At 47.1% G+C, this 16,533-nt stretch overlaps 1 protein-coding gene across 3 annotated transcripts in view; it reads right to left on the bottom strand.

Moving 5' to 3' along the window:
- The window catches only part of TTC32 (tetratricopeptide repeat domain 32), a 43,685-nt gene extending 28,133 nt beyond the window's left edge, over window positions 1-15,552 (bottom strand). The window contains exons 1-4 of one of the 3 annotated variants that reach the window (XM_066596928.1): window positions 15,362-15,463; window positions 13,254-13,361; window positions 8,458-8,624; window positions 7,483-7,944 (exon numbers count right to left, since the gene is read on the bottom strand). In XM_066596928.1, coding sequence (XP_066453025.1) covers window positions 7,808-7,944; window positions 8,458-8,624; window positions 13,254-13,361; window positions 15,362-15,387 — 438 coding nt within the window. In that variant the 5' untranslated portion in view covers window positions 15,388-15,463 and the 3' untranslated portion in view covers window positions 7,483-7,807. Of the gene's footprint in view, window positions 1-7,482; window positions 7,945-8,457; window positions 8,625-13,253; window positions 13,362-15,361 lie in introns of those variants that run through there. The other 2 variants (XM_066596936.1, XM_066596942.1) reach the window with 2 other exon arrangements.
- Window positions 15,553-16,533: the final 981 nt, after the last annotated feature.

Below are 16,533 nucleotides of genomic sequence, written 5' to 3'. Positions count from 1 at the left end.
GTACCGGAGTGGTACCTTCTATGTACTATCACCTATAATGTACCGGAGTGGTACCTTCTATATACTATAATGTACCGGAGTGGTACCTTCTATGTACTATCACCTATAATGTACCGGAGTGGTACCTTCTATGTACTATCACCCATAATGTACCGGAGTGGTACCTTCTATGTACTGTCACCTATAATGTACCGGAGTGGTACCTTCTATGTACTATCACCTATAATGTACCGGAGTGGTACCTTCTATGTACTATCACCTATAATGTACCGGAGTGGTACCTTCTATGTACTATCACCTATAATGTACCGGAGTGGTTCCTTCTATGTTCTATCACCTATAATGTACCGGAGTGGTACCTTCTATGTACTATCACCTATAATGTACCGGAGTGGTACCTTCTATATACTATCACCTATAATGTACCGGAGTGGTACCTTCTATGTACTGTCACCTATAATGTACCGTAGTGGTACCTTCTATGTCCTATCACCTATAATTTACTGGAGTGGTACCTTCTATGTACTATCACCCATAATGTACCGGAGTGGTACCTTCTATGTACTATCACCTATAATGTACCGGAGTGGTACCTTCTATGTCCTATCACCTATAATGTACCGGAGTGGTACCTTCTATGTACTATCACCTATAATGTACCGGAGTGGTACCTTCTATGTACTATCACCTATAATGTACCGGAGTGGTACCTTCTATATACTATAATGTACCGGAGTGGTACCTTCTATGTACTATCATCTATAATGTACCGGAGTGGTACCTTCTATGTACTATCACCTATAATGTACCGGAGTGGTACCTTCTATATACTATAATGTACCGGAGTGGTACCTTCTATGTACTATCACCTATAATGTACCGGAGTGGTACCTTCTATGTACTATCACCCATAATGTACCGGAGTGGTACCTTCTATGTACTATCACCCATAATCTACCGGAGTGGTACCTTCTATGTACTGTCACCTATAATGTACCGGAGTGGTACCTTCTATGTCCTATCACCTATAATGTACCGGAGTGGTACCTTCTATGTACTATCACCTATAATGTACCGTAGTGGTACCTTCTATGTACTATCACCTATAATGTACCGGAGTGGTACCTTCTATGTACTATCACCTATAATGTACCGGTGTGGTACCTTCTATGTACTGTCACCTATAATGTACCGGAGTGGTACCTTCTATGTCCTATCACCTATAATGTACCGGAGTGGTACCTTCTATGTACTGTCACCTATAATGTACCGGAGTGGTACCTTCTATGTCCTATCACCTATAATGTACCGTAGTGGTACCTTCTATGTACTATCACCTATAATGTACCGGCGTGGTACCTTCTATGTACTGTCACCTATAATGTACCGGAGTGGTACCTTCTATGTCCTATCACCTATAATGTACCGGAGTGGTACCTTCTATGTACTATCACCTATAATGTACCGGAGTGGTACCTTCTATGTACTATCACCTATAATGTACCGGAGTGGTACCTTCTATATACTATCACCTATAATGTACCGGAGTGGTACCTTCTATGTACTGTCACCTATAATGTACCGGAGTGGTACCTTCTATGTACTGTCACCTATAATGTACCGTAGTGGTACCTTCTATGTACTATCACCTATAATGAACCGGAGTGGTACCTTCTATGTACTATCACCTATAATGTACCGGAGTGGTACCTTCTATGTACTATCACCCAGAATGTACCGGAGTGGTACCTTCTATGTACTGTCACCTATAATGTACCGGAGTGGTACCTTCTATGTCCTATCACCTATAATGTTCCGGAGTGGTACCTTCTATGTACTATCCCCTATAATGTACCGGAGTGGTACCTTCTATGTACTATCACCTATAATGTACCGGAGTGGTACCTTCTATGTACTATCACCTATAATGTACTGGAGTGGTACCTTCTATGTACTATCACCCATAATGTACCGGAGTGGTACCTTCAATGTACTATCACCCATAATGTACCGGAGTGGTACCTTCTATGTACTATCACCCATAATGTACCGGAGTGGTACCTTCTATGTACTATCACCCATAATGTACCGGAGTGGTACCTTCTATGTCCTATCACCTATAATGTACCGGAGTGGTACCTTCTATGTACTATCACCTATAATGTACCGTAGTGGTACCTTCTATGTACTATCACCTATAATGTACCGGAGTGGTACCTTCTATGTACTATCACCTATAATGTACCGGTGTGGTACCTTCTATGTACTGTCACCTATAATGTACCGGAGTGGTACCTTCTATGTCCTTTCACCTATAATGTACCGGAGTGGTACCTTCTATGTACTGTCACCTATAATGTACCGGAGTGGTACCTTCTATGTCCTATCACCTATAATGTACCGGAGTGGTACCTTCTATGTACTATCACCTATAATGTACCGGCGTGGTACCTTCTATGTACTGTCACCTATAATGTACCGGAGTGGTACCTTCTATGTCCTATCACCTATAATGTACCGGAGTGGTACCTTCTATGTACTATCACCTATAATGTACCGGAGTGGTACCTTCTATGTACTATCACCTATAATGTACCGGAGTGGTACCTTCTATATACTATCACCTATAATGTACCGGAGTGGTACCTTCTATGTACTGTCACCTATAATGTACCGGAGTGGTACCTTCTATGTACTGTCACCTATAATGTACCGTAGTGGTACCTTCTATGTACTATCACCTATAATGTACCGGAGTGGTACCTTCTATGTACTATCACCTATAATGTACCGGAGTGGTACCTTCTATGTACTATCACCCATAATGTACCGGAGTGGTACCTTCTATGTACTGTCACCTATAATGTACCGGAGTGGTACCTTCTATGTCCTATCACCTATAATGTTCCGGAGTGGTACCTTCTATGTACTATCCCCTATAATGTACCGGAGTGGTACCTTCTATGTACTATCACCTATAATGTACCGGAGTGGTACCTTCTATGTACTATCACCTATAATGTACTGGAGTGGTACCTTCTATGTACTATCACCCATAATGTACCGGAGTGGTACCTTCAATGTACTATCACCCATAATGTACCGGAGTGGTACCTTCTATGTACTATCACCCATAATGTACCGGAGTGGTACCTTCTATGTACTATCACCCATAATGTACCGGAGTGGTACCTTCTATGTCCTATCCCCTATAATGTACCGGAGTGGTACCTTCTATATACTATCACCTATAATGTACCGGAGTGGTACCTTCTATGTACTATCACCTATAATGTACCGGAGTGGTACCTTCTATGTACTATCACCTATAATGTACGGTAGTGGTACCTTCTATGTACTATCACCTATAATGTACTGTAGTGGTACCTTCTATGTACTATCACCTATAATGTACCGGAGTGGTACCTTCTATCTCCTATCCCCTATAATGTACCGGAGTGGTACCTTCTATGTACTATCACCTATAATGTACCGGAGTGGTACCTTCTATGTACTATCACCTATAATGTACCGTAGTGGTACCTTCTATGTACTATCACCTATAATGTACCGGAGTGGTACCTTCTATGTACTATCACCTATAATGTACCGGAGTGGTACCTTCTATGTACTGTCACCTATAATGAACCGGAGTGGTACCTTCTATGTACTGTCACCTATAATGTACCGGAGTGGTACCTTCTATGTACTATCACCTATAATGTACCGGAGTGGTACCTTCTATGTACTATCACCTATAATGTACCGGAGTGGTACCTTCTATGTACTATCACCTATAATGTACCGGAGTGGTACCTTCTATGTACTATCCCCTATAATGTACCGGAGTGGTACCTTCTATGTACTATCACCTATAATGTACCGGAGTGGTACCTTCTATGTACTATCACCTATAATGTACCGGAGTGGTACCTTCTATGTACTATCACCTATAATGTACCGGAGTGGTACCTTCTATGTACTATCACCTATAATGTACCGGAGTGGTACCTTCTATGTACTATCATCTATAATGTACCGGAGTGGTACCTTCTATGTACTGTCACCTATAATGTACCGGAGTGGTACCTTCTATGTACTGTCACCTATAATGTACCGGAGTGGTACCTTCTATGTACTATCACCTATAATGTACCGGAGTGGTACCTTCTATGTACTATCACCTATAATGTACGGTAGTGGTACCTTCTATGTACTATCACCTATAATGTACCGTAGTGGTACCTTCTATGTACTATCACCTATAATGTACCGGAGTGGTACCTTCTATGTCCTATCACCTATAATGCACCGGAGTGGTACCTTCTATGTACTATCACCTATAATGTACCGGAGTGGTACCTTCTATGTACTATCACCTATAATGTACCGTAGTGGTACCTTCTATGTACTATCACCTATAATGTACTGTAGTGGAACCTTCTATGTACTATCACCTATAATGTACTGTAGTGGTACCTTCTATGTACTATCACCTATAATGCACCGGAGTGGTACCTTCTATGTACTATCACCTATAATGTACTGTAGTGGTACCTTCTATATACTATCACCTATAATGTACCGTAGTGGTACCTTCTATGTACTGTCACCCATAATGTACCGGAGTGGTACCTTCTATGTACTATCACCTATAATGTACTGTAGTGGTACCTTCTATGTACTATCACCTATAATGTACCGGAGTGGTACCTTCTATGTACTATCACCTATAATGTACCGGAGTGGTACCTTCTATGTACTATCACCTATAATGTACTGTAGTGGTACCTTCTATGTACTATCACCTATAATGTACCGGAGTGGTACCTTCTATGTACTATCACCTATAATGTACCGGAGTGGTACCTTCTATGTACTATCACCTATAATGTACCGGAGTGGTACCTTCTATGTACTGTCACCTATAATGTACCGGAGTGGTACCTTCTATGTACTATCACCTATAATGTACTGTAGTGGTACCTTCTATGTACTATCACCTATAATGTACCGTAGTGGTACCTTCTATGTACTATCACCTATAATGTACCGTAGTGGTACCTTCTATGTACTATCACCTATAATGTACCGGAGTGGTACCTTCTATGTACTATCACCTATAATGTACCGGAGTGGTACCTTCTATGTACTATCACCTATAATGTACCGGAGTGGTACCTTCTATGTACTGTCACCCATAATGTACCGGAGTGGTACCTTCTATGTACTATCACCTATAATGTACCGTAGTGGTACCTTCTATGTACTATCACCTATAATGTACCGGAGTGGTACCTTCTATGTACTGTCACCTATAATGTACCGGAGTGGTACCTTCTATGTACTATCACCTATAATGTACTGTAGTGGTACCTTCTATGTACTATCACCTATAATGTACTGTAGTGGTACCTTCTATGTACTATCACCTATAATGTACCGTAGTGGTACCTTCTATGTACTATCACCTATAATGTACCGTAGTGGTACCTTCTATGTACTATCACCTATAATGTACCGGAGTGGTACCTTCTATGTACTATCACCTATGATGTACCGGAGTGGTACCTTCTATGTACTATCACCCATAATGTACCGGAGTGGTACCCTCTATGTACTGTCACCTATAATGTACTGTAGTGGTACCTTCTATGTCCTATCACCTATAATGTACTGTAGTGGAACCTTCTATGTACTATCACCTATAATGTACTGTAGTGGTACCTTCTATGTACTATCACCTATAATGTACCGTAGTGGTACCTTCTATGTACTATCACCTATAATGTACCGTAGTGGTACCTTCTATGTACTATCACCTATAATGTACCGGAGTGGTACCTTCTATGTCCTATCACCTATAATGCACCGGAGTGGTACCTTCTATGTACTATCACCTATAATGTACCGGAGTGGTACCTTCTATGTACTATCACCTATAATGTACCGTAGTGGTACCTTCTATGTACTATCACCTATAATGTACTGTAGTGGAACCTTCTATGTACTATCACCTATAATGTACTGTAGTGGTACCTTCTATGTACTATCACCTATAATGCACCGGAGTGGTACCTTCTATGTACTATCACCTATAATGTACTGTAGTGGTACCTTCTATATACTATCACCTATAATGTACCGTAGTGGTACCTTCTATGTACTGTCACCCATAATGTACCGGAGTGGTACCTTCTATGTACTATCACCTATAATGTACTGTAGTGGTACCTTCTATGTACTATCACCTATAATGTACCGGAGTGGTACCTTCTATGTACTATCACCTATAATGTACCGGAGTGGTACCTTCTATGTACTATCACCTATAATGTACTGTAGTGGTACCTTCTATGTACTATCACCTATAATGTACCGGAGTGGTACCTTCTATGTACTATCACCTATAATGTACCGGAGTGGTACCTTCTATGTACTATCACCTATAATGTACCGGAGTGGTACCTTCTATGTACTGTCACCTATAATGTACCGGAGTGGTACCTTCTATGTACTATCACCTATAATGTACTGTAGTGGTACCTTCTATGTACTATCACCTATAATGTACTGTAGTGGTACCTTCTATGTACTATCACCTATAATGTACCGTAGTGGTACCTTCTATGTACTATCACCTATAATGTACCGGAGTGGTACCTTCTATGTACTATCACCTATAATGTACCGGAGTGGTACCTTCTATGTACTATCACCTATAATGTACCGGAGTGGTACCTTCTATGTACTGTCACCCATAATGTACCGGAGTGGTACCTTCTATGTACTATCACCTATAATGTACTGTAGTGGTACCTTCTATGTACTATCACCTATAATGTACCGGAGTGGTACCTTCTATGTACTGTCACCTATAATGTACCGGAGTGGTACCTTCTATGTACTATCACCTATAATGTACTGTAGTGGTACCTTCTATGTACTATCACCTATAATGTACTGTAGTGGTACCTTCTATGTACTATCACCTATAATGTACCGTAGTGGTACCTTCTATGTACTATCACCTATAATGTACCGTAGTGGTACCTTCTATGTACTATCACCTATAATGTACCGGAGTGGTACCTTCTATGTACTATCACCTATGATGTACCGGAGTGGTACCTTCTATGTACTATCACCCATAATGTACCGGAGTGGTACCCTCTATGTACTGTCACCTATAATGTACTGTAGTGGTACCTTCTATGTCCTATCACCTATAATGTACCGTAGTGGTACCTTCTATGTCCTATCACCTATAATGTACTGTAGTTGTACCTTCTAAGCAATATACGCAATAAAATCAATTCTGCCAATTAATACATGCCTACCATTATGTGCCAGCAGTATTTTGGTGGAGCTGTATGCCACCGTAGTTACAGACTAGCCCTGTGTAGTCCAATCCAACAATCATACACGCATCTCTCCTCTTATTGACCAACCAAAAGTATGTTAGAATAGAAGCTGCAGACATAAAACGGCAATTTTTTTAATTAACATTATTTGCAAAGTTGCTTCATTTTTTACAATTATAAATGCATTGAAGCGATGAAAAACAATTGGGGTAAACGTTGGCACGGCGTTCAGGCTGGAGCAAGTCCAAAGAGGTTTTCCGAACATAGGAGGTTTGTCCGGCCTGCTGGATAGCAGTGTATGAATTGGGCGCACCATGAAGTTCTATTTCTAGTAACTGTCAATCATCAGATCACCAATATACGGGGCATGGATTGGCTGATAACAGCGAATGCTCCCATTTCTTGAGGTACAAGTGTTGGACGAGTCCTTGTCCTTCGCTGACTCATGATTCTGGGATCCTCCTCCGCCTCCGTTCTTCCTTGTCCGCAATACTTTGTTGTAAGCTGATCCTGGCGTCTTCAAACTTGGGGTTCAGCTCTAATACTTTCTGGAAATCCTTAATTGCTTCATCGAAGAAGCCTGCGGTACAAACAGGGTTTATATAAGAGCACTGCTACTATGTAAGCCTCGTCTATCCTACACATATACCAACCGATGTAGCAGAGCTGCGCTGGCCATATAAAGCACAAGTCCGCCCTAACCAGTAATCCTGACAAACATTTAATATGTATACACAGGGTAGGTGATAAAGGTCCGACTGCTGGAGCCCCAGGGATCATGTAGACCTAGCAGCAGTGTGCATGCGCCCTCTATGGAGACAGACAAGTAATGAACTCTGTTATCACCGCCAGTCCCATAGAAGTCAATGGAGCAGTGGTCAGGCCTGTTTCCTGGATGCTTGATTGTCAGGATCCCCGGGGATCATGACAACAGTGCCCCCCAAACTCCCCATGTGAATGCCTGACCACTGCTCCATTCACTTCTATGGGACTAAAGGCGATAACTTATCGCATCCCTTGTGCATGGCCGAATGTCCAATACCCAAAAATTCCTATAATATCTTCATTAAACTATGGGAACGGCGCCACCTACCAAGCCGATACAAGATCACACCTCTGTTGTAATACGGAACCTCAAATTTCGGGTTTACTCGTATGGCGTCTGTGTAGTCATCCATCGCCTCGTAGAAGTCAACGCGGAAGTACTTAATCTGCCCCCGGTTGTTGTAGGCAGTGGAGAGCTCTTCTGTGCTGCATCTGCTTCGGGACACACAATTATCTTACAGTTATGTGCTATAGCGACAGATACAAAATATATACGGCCGCGAGAAAATGAAGACGTGGCGATTCACAGAGGGCATTCAGGTGGCCCTTTATGGAGGGAGGATTAAGCAGATTTATAACAGCCGGTAAACCCTGCCGTCCTCCTATTGGCTGTAAATCACATGACATCAAGATGGCGGCGGATGGGGGCCTTACACGACTGCGCTAAAGTTCTCACAGATAACAATGAAGTTTACGGCTACCTCTACAGGGATCCTTAGGTGAACCTGCATTCATACATGGGGGAATTGCATACAATATATAATAAATGATCACTTTATTATGAATGGTCACTCATCTACAAAAGGGGTCGGAGGAGGATGTCAAGAACTGTTTTGATGGGCAGGTGATGCACAGTCATGCAAACTGCAGCCAAATACAACTCTGGTGCTCAAACTAATGTGTCCGAATGTACAACTTGTTGTTCCATAGTACGGATGGCTATAACAGGAGACGACCAGTTCCAGCGCCATTACTGTCTAAGGCTACATTCACACAAGAGCAAATCTCAATGCAAGATTTGCGCGAATATGGACTCCTTCCTTTTGAATGGACACATACACACGAGCGACGCTGCGAGATAAAGGGGAAAAAAGTCGCTGTATGTTCTATATTTTCGCGCCCCTCGGAACGCATCGCCCATTGTTTTCAATGGGACAGCCAAACACATGCCATGCCATGTGATGTTCCCCATTGAAATCAATGGGATACACTTGCCGATCCTCCGACGCGCGTAAAACAAGCGCTGGAGGATCGCTATTTCCCAGAAGTGATGCAAGGAGTTTTGGCATTAAAACTCCTCACATCCGCAGGTAAAACGCACTCTTCATGGTCCGATATCGCACTCGCCGGTGTGTCGGCAGTCTAAGAAAAACAGAAAAACTCCAGCGGGCAAAAGAATACAAAAATGGTATCACTGAGCAGTAGAAAAACATCTCCTGTCAGATGGAGCCAGATTGTTGCACCGTTCTGATGGGAGATCAGAATTTGGCGCAAGCAGCATGAATTGATGACCCCCTTCTGTCCGCTGATCAGAACATGTCGGCACCTCAATCTAATCTACGGCAACTACAAGAAGTTTCCTGTCCGCAGGGGCCGATATTCCTGCTGAGCAATTTTACCACCTAGTGGACTCTACGCCACAATGCATTGCTTCAGCTCTGAACGCCAAAGGAGTCCAATGGACCACTAGATGGGGGTCTAATACCGTGGCCATTCAGTGTATAGCAATCCCATAATACCCCTCAATGACTGGACTGACTGCACACTTGATAGGCAGCTGTAAGTTAATTAGCTTCTTACCTCTTGGTTGGCCCTTCTATTCCTCTAGGGCAGTGGTGGTGAACCTATGGCATGCGTGCCAGAGGCGGCACGCAAAGCTCTCCCTGCTGGCACACGCCGCCATCAGCCGCTCACCACGTTAGTGAATACCAGCAGGGGCCGCAGCTTCCCTGCCGGTATTCACTCAGCTGTGCTGATCCTGGCGAACACTGTGATGTCAGTGTGCATCCGGGATCCTACTCCCCCCTCCCCTGACATCTCATAGGTTTCGCAAGAGCAGAGGGGAGGAGGTGTCTGGCAACACACAATGACGTCACAGTGTGCCCTTGGATCAGCGCCAGCAGCAGAGCCGAGCCAAGCAGAGGAGCAGCGGCGCTTCCATGAGGATGAGGGGGTAAGTACATGGGTCTCAGGGGGGCACTATTTCCGCAGGGGGCCGCTGTGGGATGCCACCGTTGCAGCTGAGGGCCGCTGGGGGATGTCACCGTTGCCGCTGGGGGATGCCACCGTTGCCGCTGGGGGCCGCTGTGGGTTGTCACCGTTGCCTCTGGGGCCCGCTGTGGGATGTCACTGTTGCTGCTGGGGGGGAACACCGTGGCCGCGGGGAGGGGGGGGGGTCACATTTACCGCTGGGGCCGACGCGGGGAGGGAGGGCACCGTTACCGCTGGGGCCGACGCGGGGAGGGAGGGCACCGTTACCGCTGGGGCCGACGCGGGGAGGGAGGGCACCGTTACCGCTGGGGCCGACGCGGGGAGGGAAGGCACCGTTACCGCTGGGGCCGACGCGGGGAGGGAAGGCACCGTTACCGCTGGGGCCGACGCGGGGAGGGAAGGCACCGTTACCGCTGGGGCCGACGCGGGGAGGGAAGGCACCGTTACCGCTGGGGCCGACGCGGGGGGGGGGGGGGGCACCGTTACCGCTGGGGCCGACGCGGGGAGGGGGGGCACCGTTACCGCTGGGGCCGACGCGGGGAGGGGGGGCACCGTTACCGCTGGGGCCGACGCGGGGAGGGGGGGCACCGTTACCGCTGGGGCCGACGCGGGGAGGGGGGGTCACCGTTACCGCTGGGGCCGACGCGGGGAGGGGGGGTCACCGTTACCGCTGGGGCCGACGCGGGGAGGGGGGGTCACCGTTACCGCTGGGGCCGACGCGGGGAGGGGGGGTCACCGTTACCGCTGGGGCCGACGCGGGGAGGGGGGGTCACCGTTACCGCTGGGGCCGACGCGGGGAGGGGGGGTCACCGTTACCGCTGGGGCCGACGCGGGGAGGGGGGGTCACCGTTACCGCTGGGGCCGACGCGGGGAGGGGGGGTCACCGTTACCGCTGGGGCCGACGCGGGGAGGGGGGGTCACCGTTACCGCTGGGGCCGACGCGGGGAGGGGGGGGTCACCGTTACCGCTGGGGCCGACGCGGGGAGGGGGGGTCACCGTTACCGCTGGGGCCGACGCGGGGAGGGGGGGGGTCACCGTTACCGCTGGGGCCGACGCGGGGAGGGGGGGTCACCGTTACCGCTGGGGCCGACGCGGGGAGGGGGGGTCACCGTTACCGCTGGGGCCGACGCGGGGAGGGGGGGTCACCGTTACCGCTGGGGCCGACGCGGGGAGGGGGGTCACCGTTACCGCTGGGGCCGACGCGGGGAGGGGGGTCACCGTTACCGCTGGGGCCGACGCGGGGAGGGGGGTCACCGTTACCGCTGGGGCCGACGCGGGGAGGGGGGTCACCGTTACCGCCGAGGCCGCCATGAGCACTCAGTCTCTAAGAGGTTTGCCATCACTGATCTAGGGAGTGAGTTTGATATCAGAGAGTTCTAAATGACTTTCTGTTCACAGAGGGGTTTACTACCCTGAGATCCGGACAAACCGCTCATACACCTCCAGACTCCGGGGCAGACTCTGGGCAGAGGCGGGTTATACTAGAACCTCATACTGGGCCAACGTATCAAAACTGTCTAATTGTACAACGGTCCCTGCTGCCCCTAGCAGTTTAACCCCTTCACAACCAGTAAATATACGTCCGACGGTCGTGAAGGGTGTATGTAGGGCGCTCGGACGCGGAGTCCTTTCATACCCAGTGGATATCAGCTGAGTCAGATAGCGGACCACTAACTGCCGAGACCACAGACAGAGGCCGTGGTCAAAGCTGACCACACATTTAAACAGTCGACAGAGGGGCCCCTTCCTGCGCCCCATCAAAGGCAGCCCAGGGCCCACTGACTGCTCCCAGGGCTGCCATGCATAGATGTCAATCAGGCTCTGCCCATGGCAAGGCGTCATAACCAACATGAAAAATTACTATAGACAGTGCAATACTAAAGGATATGCTGAAATATTGCAGTATATAATAGAAGCCATCAAATAAGCACAAGTTCAAGTCCCCGGTGGGGTCTAAATAGAAAATGACAAGAGATACAAGTTAAAAAAAAAAACTTTTAAAAAGATCTAGACAATAGAAAACCCGACAGATTTGGTATCGCTGTGAACGTAAACGTCTGAGCTATTAAAGTATCCCAATATGTTCTTCATGGTGAAGGCCGGAAATGAAAGGGAAAAAAAATGGGAGAAATGACAGAATTGGGACTGTTTGTTTCCCGCTCTGTCGGCTCTCAAAAAATTTTGAACTAAAAGTGATCAAAAAGACAGATGATGTTTCACAAAATGGTACTAATGAGAACGACAGCCACCCCCACCAACAATGAGCCCAGCTGATGAGAACGTTACGGGCCTCGGGATACGGGGGCGGAAAGCGGATTTAAAAAAAAAAAAATTACTTTCTAAAAATATAAAAACATTTCTTAAACCCTACATGAATTTGGCATCGCCGTCATCACACTGACGCAAGTTCACATCACTTTTATATTTGCACTGTCAACGCTGTAAACACTAAATCCACCCAAAATGGTCCAATCGCATTTTTTTTTTATCGTTTCTTCCCACTTTAATTTTTTTTTTTAGTTTTCCACAGGTTAAATGGTGGCTTTATAAATTACACCTTTTCCTGTAAATAAAACAAGTCGTCGTACAACCAGGTCTATAGAAAAAGTTATGGTTCTTGGAAGGCAGAGACGAATTGCGAAGGGGTTAAGAAATGAAAACTGGGCTGTGATTGGTTGCTACGGGCAACTGAGACCGTTTTACGGTTGGTTTTGATAAATGAGGCCCAATAATAGCAGTTTTTCACATCACGGATATAATTGTAACATAAGCACTAACGCTTCTTATTAAGAATTTATCGAAAACTGTAGGAAAATACCCAAAAAAAGTACATTCTGTAAAGGGAAATCTCACCTGCTCTGCTCACAGCTCTCTATTACCCTGTCATAAAGCTCCTCCGCCGCCTCCAGGTGGCGCTTCTCCAGCTCAGTGTTTGCAGCGTGCAGCCGGCCGTGCGCCATTCTACAGCCAGGGGGACAAGAGACAGAATTCAACGTGTTGTAACGGGAAAAACACAAAAAGTATAAAATCCCCTCATCGTCGGGGTGCGGCCGCACCGAGCGGGGTGACTGCAGCTCATCTGTGCAGACAGCTGCAACATGTAGGGCGCATTCACATTTGTCTGCATATTCCGCTACAAATACACTGCAGTGACCTCCTGCGGTGCGCAGTGAGCCCCGGATCAGGTCACGCCACGGATTTTTTCATGCGATCCAACATTGCGTGAAAAAATCTGCAAACGTGAGCGAACCCATCGAAAGCTACGTGTTCTAATCGCAGCGCTAATACGCCGTGTGAACGAGCCGCTGCAGTAGTGGGGGGTGGGGGGTGCGCTCGCTGTGGGGAAAAATGTAAGAAAAAAACCCGACATATTTGGTATCATCGTATCCATAACGGCCGGCACAATAAGTCGAACGCACTTTTTATCCCACAAGGCAAAAACCATAATAAAAAATCCCACTAAGGAACAAGAAACAAAATGATCATTTTACAGAAACAAAAAAAAAAAAAAATAGTACCAATAAAAACTACGGCTCGTCCCAAATCAGCCGTCCCCACAGCTCTATTGTCCGTGGGCGGAGCTGTGAGGGCTTTATTTTGGCGCCCGGCTGTAGTTTTTACTGCTACCCTTTGGTGGACATGCGACTTTTTAAAATAATTTTTTAGGCTCGTTGCACACCAGTGATAAAAAAAAATCTGCATAAAGGGATTTTTTTATCATTTTTTTTCACTTGGATTATTTTTTCCATTTTTCCCTGCAGATCCTGAAGCTGAGATCACAGGATAATACACTGCAGTACTTCTGTACTGCAGTGTACTGGCCCTCTTCTTGGCAGACACGGAGAAAATCATCAGGTGTCCAGTTCCCGTGGCCCCCTGTGATTGGATGGTGGAGGGTAGAAGACATCACAGAGGGAGCTACTGCCCTCTGTTAGCTGCCATGATCAGCACTGATCGCAGCATGGAAAGTGTTAACGGCAGGGATCAGAGCCCACTCCGATCCCCGCCATCACAGCGGGATCCCAGGCCCTCAGTTACAGCGGGCGCCGTGCGCTCAGCTCCATACGGTTCTGTTGTATGCGCCATTTTTAACTTTCAAGCTACAAAGCAACTTAAACCACATGAAAGTCAGCGGCGGCGGGTAATGGCGTCCGCTGCGTTCACACAAGATTTATGATGGAAGTCAGCGGCGGCGGGTAATGGCGTCCGCTGCGTTCACACGAGATTTATGATGGAAGTCAGCGGCGGCGGGTAATGGCGTCCGCTGCGTTCACACGAGATTTATGATGGAAGTCAGCGGCGGCGGGTAATGGCGTCCGCTGCGTTCACACGAGATTTAGGATGGAAGTCAGCGGCGGCGGGTAATGGCGTCCGCTGCGTTCACACGAGATTTATGATGGAAGTCAGCGGCGGCGGGTAATGGCGTCCGCTGCGTTCACACGAGAGATTTAGGATCTGGACAAGAAAAAAAACATTTGTGGGATTTTCTTGCAATTTTTATACCCGATTTCCATCTGTTTTTAACGCACCTAAAAGCAACACGAACGGCGCTTCCTGGTAATGATTATTTTTATGGTTCCCATGGTTACAGGCTTTAAAAAAAATTACCCTGGTATCATGCGGGTTTAATCCGCTTTTTTAAACGCACCCGCTGACTCGAATGGGCAGCTTTTGTATAAAAAATTACATGAAAATAAACCCATGGTGCGTCTTTTTGTTTGCACCAACATGGCGAATAACCGGACCGCCATGACAGCGCTGATGGTCAGCTGTACGGTGGAGGCAATCAAGATAAATCCCCCCCGCTCATAATGCTACTAAGATTTATGCATGTGATTCCATGGATATTGCTAGCAGGCTCCTGTATGCTGGGACTTGTGGTTCCCTGTATACAGGTGTATGCTGTGTGCCCCTCCGCACCCCACAGGGCGGCGCCCGCGTCCTGCAGACCCCGCACTCACCGCACATCCGGGAACCCGCAGGTCATGTGACAGTCCACAGTCTCTCCCACTGATTGACAGTGTTGCCGTGACGTCCCCGGAGAGGCGTGGTCCCGTGTTGTGATTTCCCCGTCTGTAGTATTGGGTGTGCTCTGCTGCCACCTGCTGGCCGCAAATGTTACTACATATACTATAGACATTCTGCACGGACCCCCCACAGGTGTATCTGCAGGCGCAATAGGCAGAGAATAGAACCCGATGGGTCCTAATGGGCTCCTTCATATTTCCGTATTGTGCACACGCATTTCAGTCACACACACACAAAAAAAAACAATGCATGGTTGGTTTTTTTTGCGTATTTACGCACCAAAGGTGCCCATAGAAGTCAACGGAGGGTGCGTAAATACACAAGGAGACGCGAAAAACACGGTGTAATTGCAGTAATAAAAAAACGCATCCGGGACGCATTCAGACCAGTCATTTCAATAGTCTGTTTGTGGTGCGCACATAAACATGCGCAGTCAGTGGGAATGTACAAATGTGCGCACAATACGCTCAGGGACGCGCGAAACACTTTAATTAAGTGAAGAACTCCGTAGATTGCGGCCGCTCTCACACATGCGCTGTTTTAATGTAATTAAAAGGCGCTTAAAGCGCTGTGGTAATCGCGGTACAGCGCTCCTGTTGATTTCAATGGGGCCTCACAGACCTGCGCTCAAATGTGGCGTTTTCTAACCCCGTGATTTTCAAGCGCTGCCTGCCCTATTTTGACACGTTTTCACAGTTTTTAACGCAGCTTATCACCCATCACAACGAGGGGGTGCGTTAAAAACTGGTCAGATGCAGTAACCTACATCCGAAAACGGCGGTAAAGTTGCAGCAAAATGCTGCGATCAAAACTACGGCATTTTGCTGACGCTATGTGTGAGGGCGGTCTAATTATGGCTGGGAGCATCAGTGCGTATATTCGCTGCACATGCAAAAAGTGCCGTATGATACGCCGATGAACACGCCAAAAAGCAACGGTCATTCCGCAAAAATGCTGCGCTCATGCGTACTCAGATACACATGCGCTGGTGTGACCCCGGCCTGGAGGGTGACAGTCCTGGTATGTGTAAGGGCTCAGTCACACGGGCAGAGGCACCGCTTACACTGCATGGATGTCCGTGTTCTATGTGATGCAAGCTGCAGCC

The sequence above is a fragment of the Eleutherodactylus coqui genome, chromosome 1 (genome assembly GCF_035609145.1).
Source record: "Eleutherodactylus coqui strain aEleCoq1 chromosome 1, aEleCoq1.hap1, whole genome shotgun sequence".
In the NCBI taxonomy this organism is placed as follows: domain Eukaryota; kingdom Metazoa; phylum Chordata; class Amphibia; order Anura; family Eleutherodactylidae; genus Eleutherodactylus; species Eleutherodactylus coqui.
This window is presented reverse-complemented; position numbering and strand designations above follow the sequence as displayed.